We start from the raw sequence: 6,215 nt of genomic DNA, 5'->3' as shown, positions 1-6,215 counted from the left end.
GAAGCTTTCTCTATCTCCTTTATACTTTAATAAAACTTTATTACACAAAAGCTCCGAGCGATCAAGCCTTGTCTCTGGCCCCGGATTGAATTCTTCTCCTCCGGGGGCCAAGAATCCCGGTGTATTCGTGTGATTCAACAACAACCTTTCAAGGAGATACCCCTCATCCAAGGTAAGGAGCAATGGCTGTGCTTTGTTGGAGCAGCCGTGAAGAGATACCCCACGCCCAAGGTAAGAGAAACCCAAGTAGGACGGTAAGTGTTGTAAGAGGGCATCAGAGGGCAAACACACTGAAACCATACTCACAGAAAACTAGTCAATCTAATCACAGTAGGACCACAGCCTTGTCTAACTCAATGAAACTAAGTCATGCCCATGGGGCAACCCAAGACGGGCGGGTCATGGTGGAGAGATTTGACAGAATGTGGTCCACTGGAGAAGGGAATGGCAAACCACTTCAGTATTCTTGCCTTGAGAACCCCATGAACAGTATGAAAAGGCAAAATGATAGGATACTGAAAGAGAAACTCCCCAGGTCAGTAGGTGAATCATCAGCAATTGCTTTCATTATAGCTGCTGAAGGCATGATGCCAGTTAAGGCAAATAAGACTCTTGCCAAAAACTTACAAGGAAGAGCTGGGGAACAAGATATCCATAGAGGACGTTAAAAAGTCCTAACATATTCCTGTAGATCCAGGAGGTCAGCTATGTACAGAGCTGTGTGCATGCCCAGAAATAACCTGAGAGGACCCCAATGTCTCAGCTCTGGATAAACTTGAAGCCCTGTGCAAACAGGAAATAAAGGCAAAGGCAGAGTTTTAAACTTCCTAAGAACTGAAGATGTTTTCCAAAATAAACACACATTGAGGCCTTTGGCAAAGATTGGGACATCTACGGAAATAGCTGACAAATCATTAACTGATCTCAGTGGTTACTGGGCAGAGAATGCAGTGGCTCCACATTACAAAGAAAAAAAAACTTTACAAAGAAAAAAAAACTTTATAGAATTAGTCTAAAAGAGTCACTAAAAAACCAGCAAAAACAAAAAACCCTGAGGTTGGGGGGAAATCTGATTTCCAGAGTTGAAATACATTATTATTTTAAAGGTCATATTTTAAACAACAACAAAAAAACAAAACATGCAAAGAAATAGAGAAATACCTACACAGGGGGAAAAAATGAACAGTTAACAGAAAGAGTCAATGAGATGACACTAGTGGGTGGACATACTAGACAAAGACTTTAAGTGAGCTAAGACCAAAAATGCAGGAACATTTTCTCAATGCATTTTATATCATATCACCTTGACACCAAAACCAGGCAATGACATCAAAACAAAACTACCAACCAATATCTCTTATAATACAGATGGGAAAACACTCAACAAAATACTAGTAAACTGAATCAAGCAACATACAAAAGTGATTATACCCTATGACTAAGTAGAATTTACCTTAAGAACACAAACTGGTTTAAGATTTTAAAAAATCAATGTAATACATGACATTAATACAGTAAAAGACAAGAACTATGTGTCATCCTACTAACCCAGAAACAGAAGTTGACAAAATCCAGAACCCTTTCAGGATAAAAACATGGAATAAATTAGGAATTAAAACTTCTTTAACCTGACAGAAGGCATCTACAAATAAAATCTACAACTAATAAGACACATAATGGTGAAAGAATGAATGCTTTCTTTCGAATATTGGAAACAAGAGAAAGATACTCTCACCTTGCCATTTCTTTCAACAAAGTACTGAAGGTTCTAGACAGGACAATTTAACAAGAAATAAAAGACTCAGAATGCAAAAAAAGAAATAAAACTATCTGTATTTACAGATGTCCTGATTTTGTATATAGAAATCCTAAAGAATTCACTAAAAACTATTAGAAATACTAAGGGAATCCAACAAGGATGTAAATAAAATATAAGATCAATGTCAAAAAATAAATTGTATTTCTATTGTTAGCACTGACAGAAAGAATAAAAACTCATGAACAGTTTTAAAAGGTATGAATTTTATAAAATGAAAACTACAAAACACTGTTGAAAGAAACTAAAGACCTAAATATATGGAATGTTATGACATATTAATGGATCAGAAAACTTAATGCTATTAAGGTGGCCAGGTTTCCAAACTGATCAACAAATTCAGGAAATTTCTATCAATATTTCAATCTGGCTATTTTGCAGTAACAATAATCTGACCCTTATATTCGTATGAAATGCTAGAGACCCAGAATAACCAAAACAATAGCTTTCCAAAGAAAAAGTTGGAGAACTTATTTCAAACAAGTATACTTTCCAATTTGAACTTAGTACAAAGCTTCAGTAATCATGACAGTGTGGTACTACCATAAAATTAGACATGTATATCAATGACAGTTAAAAATCTGGAAATAAACTCTAACATTTGTGGCCAAATGCTTTCTTTTTACTTTAAAAAAATTAATAGGTTTTTTTTTTTTTTTAAAAAAGACCTGAACAGAAAATACAAAGTTCCCATATATTCCATCATCGCCACCCCTCACCAACTCCCCAGTTTCCCTTATTATTAACATCTTGCATTAGTGTGGCTACTTGTAAGAACTGATAAGCCAAAAGTGATACACTACTATTAACTAAAGGACATAAGTCTACATTAGGGGACATTCTTTGTTTCATTTTTATGAGTTTTGACAAAGGTATAATATATCCATCATTACAGGACCATGTCAACTGATTTTTAACAGTTGTATCAAGAATATTCAGTGGGGGAAAGAACAGTCATGTCAACAAATGGTGCTGGGACAAATGAATATCTAAACACAAAGGAAGAAAGTTAGAAACCTATCTCATACCACATAAAAGTGAATTCAATATTGATCACAGAGTAAATATAAGTAAATATAAGAGCTAAAAATATAAAATTCCTAAAAGAAAACAGAGGAATAAACCTTTATAACCTTAAGGTTACCCAATGGTGTCATAGAAACACCACCAAAAAAACACAAAATAAAAAGTAGATAACTTTGTTTTCATCAAATAAAAAACTATTCTGCTGCAACACACACACACACACACACCATTTAAAAAGTGCAAAGATGACTCACAGAATGGGAGTTGCAAACCACGTATCTGACAAAAGATTTGTATCTAGAATATATAAAGAACTCTTAGAATTCAAAAATAAAAAAGCAAATAACAAATAAAATATGGTCTAAAGAATTTGAAGAGGCATTTCTCAAAGAAATAAAATCAGAAATGGTCAATAAGTTCATGAAAAGATGTTCAACATCATTTGTCATTAGGGAAATACAAATCAAAACCACAATGATATACTACTGCATACCTACTAGGATAGCCAAAGTCAAAACTCAATATGATTTGACAAGAGTTGGGAGAAATTGGAATCTTTTACAAACTACTAGTGAGAATGAAAAATGGTTCATCCACTTTAGAAAAGTCTGGTAATTCTTAAAAAAGTTAAACACCTACCATATGACCCAGCAATACCATTCCTCAACACCTATTCAAGAAATGAAGATGTGTGTCCACATAAAAACTTGTACATAAATGTTCATAGCCCAATACAGTATACTAACGCATATATATGGAATTTAGAAAGACAACCCTGTATGCGAGACAGCAAAAGAGACACAGATGTATAAAACAGTCTTTTGGCAACTCTGTGGGAGAGGGAGGTGGGGATGATTTGGGAAAATGGCATTAAAACATGTATAATATCATGTAAGAAACAAATTGCCAGTCCAGGTTCGATGCAGGATATAGGAAGCTTGGGGCTGGTGCACGGGATGACCCAGAGGGATGGTATGGGGAGGTGAGAGGGGGGTTCAGGATGGGGAACATGTGTCCACCCGTGGTGGATGCATGTTGATGTATGGCAAAACCAATACAATATTGTAAAGTAAAAAAAAAAAAGAAGATGCAACAATATACTGGCAAAAAAAAAAAATGTTCATAGCCATATTATTCATTTAATAGGCAAAATGTGGAAACAACCCAATTGCACTTTGTTTCCACTGATGAACAGATAAATAAAATGGAGTATATCCATATAACGGATTACTCAATTCAGTTCAGTTCAGTCGCTCAGTCGTGTCCGACTCTTTGCAACCCCATGAATCGCAGCACACCAGGCCTCCCTGTCCATCACCAGCTCCCACAGTTTACCCAAACTCATGTCCATTGAGTCAGTGATGCCATCCAGCCAACTGACCCTCTGTCGTCCCCTTCTCCTCCAGCCCCCAATCCCTCCCAGCATCAGAGTCTTTTCCAAGGAGTCAACTCTTTGCATGAGGTGGCCAAAGTACTGGAGTTTCAGCTTTAGCATCATTCCTTCCAAAGAAATCCCAGGGCTGATCTCCTTCAGAATGGACTGGTTGGATCTCCTTGAAGTCCAAGGGACTCTCAAGAGTCTTCTCCAACACCACAGTTCAAAAGCATCAACTCTTCGGCACTCAGCCTTCTTCACAGTCCAACTCTCACATCCATACATGACCACAGGAAAAACCATAGCCTTGACTAGACGGACCTTTGTTGGCAAAACAATGTCTCTGCTTTTGCACATTCTATCTAGGTTGGTCATAACTTTCCTTCCAAGGAGTAAGCGTCTTTTAATTTCATGGCTGCAATCACCATCTGCAATGATTTTGCAGCCCCCCAAAATAAAGTCTGATGGATTACTACTCAGCAATAAAAATGAGTGTAGTACTGATACCTGCTACAACACTGATAAACCCTGAAAGTATTATGCTAAATGATGGAACCCAGTCACAAAAGTCATAAAGTGCATGATTATATATTCAGGACAGACCAGGCAAATTCACAGACAGCAAGTAGATGATGGTTGCTAAGGCTGGGGAAAAGGGGACCAGATGCAGAATAACTGCTATCAGGCACAGGGTCTCTTTGGAATGATGACAGAATTCTAGAAACAATGATGGTTTCCAACTCTGAATACTTACACTACTGAACTATACCTTTTAACTAGGTGCAATTTATGATATGTAAATTATATACTAATAAAGCTTTTAAAAATTGCATCTATGGTCCTTGCTTTCAAGGAATTGACAGTCTAGAGCTGGAACACATGCACTGAGACATGACTTCATCATATCAAGAAAATTTAACAAAACTGCACAAAGAATTTCTACAAGACTTTCTTTTACATCACTAATTTCAATTTGGAGAAAGAAGAACTGGTTACATCACTTCCATTCTTAAAACAGCAAGGATAATATTAAAACTAAAATAGGACATACATATTTCACATCAATTACATTTATGTTTACCTCTTTTTCCTTAAGTAAAGCTTCGTGTTTCTCTTCAAGCCGCTTCATTTCAAATGCTAGTGTGTCCGCCCTTTTGGATTCAGAGGAAAGTTTAACATGAAGATCCTGAACCTTTTATCAGAAACAAAAGTAGAAAATAAAGAGTATATAATATTCATAGCATTTCAGAGATCAATAAATGAACTGGAAATAAAATTTATAGTAAGATTACAGTCTAATTCTAAATATTTGTGGAAATGGCATGTAAATAAAAAATTAAAATAAGTTTTAAAATACACAAATAATAATTTAGCAAAAAAACATAAGTAAGTCTTCTACTGTTTCTCTAGGGTGTTTGATAAATAACAAAAGAGAATATTTTAGGTTATAACTCCATTCTCTAGGTATTTATCCCTGGTTATCAGAAATGTTAATGAAACAATAAAATATCCCCAAAGTATACAAGCTCAGAAGCCAATAAAAATGCCACAAGGGAAGCCCAATAATACTGGAGTGGGCGGTTTATCCCTTCTCCAGCAGATCTTCCTGACCCAGGAATCAAACCGAGGTCTCCTGCACTGCAGATGGATTCTTTACCAACTAAGCTATCAGGGAAGTCCAAAAGACCTAGAAAACACAAACTCAATGATCAACTCTTGAATTAAAATTACAGATAGAAGATACATGTGATAATAAGTACACAACTGACTACAAGTAGTGTTTATTTGGGGCTTCCTGGGTAGCTCAGTGGGTAAAGAATCCACCTGAAATGCAGGAGACCCCAGTTCTATTCCTGGGTCGGGAAGTTTCCCTGGAGAAGGAACAGACTACCCACTCCAGTATTTTGGGGCTTCCCTGGTGGCTCAGATGGTAAATAATCCACCTGCAATGTGTGAGACGTGGGTTCTATTACTGGGTTGGGAAGATCCCCTGGAGGA

The 6,215-nt window shown here is 36.5% G+C and overlaps 1 protein-coding gene across 1 annotated transcript in view; it reads right to left on the bottom strand.

Annotated features, from left to right (window-relative positions):
* The window catches only part of HOOK1 (hook microtubule-tethering protein 1), a 71,914-nt gene that overhangs the window by 24,886 nt on the left and 40,813 nt on the right, over window positions 1-6,215 (bottom strand). The window contains exon 12 of the mRNA XM_010859256.1: window positions 5,299-5,409. Coding sequence (XP_010857558.1) covers window positions 5,299-5,409 — 111 coding nt within the window. The remainder of the gene's footprint in view (window positions 1-5,298; window positions 5,410-6,215) is intronic.

The sequence above is a fragment of the Bison bison genome, unplaced genomic scaffold, assembly GCF_000754665.1.
Source record: "Bison bison bison isolate TAMUID 2011002044 unplaced genomic scaffold, Bison_UMD1.0 scf7180017856337, whole genome shotgun sequence".
In the NCBI taxonomy this organism is placed as follows: domain Eukaryota; kingdom Metazoa; phylum Chordata; class Mammalia; order Artiodactyla; family Bovidae; genus Bison; species Bison bison.
Note: the sequence above shows the minus strand (reverse complement) of the source record. Positions and strands in the feature narration are given on the sequence as shown.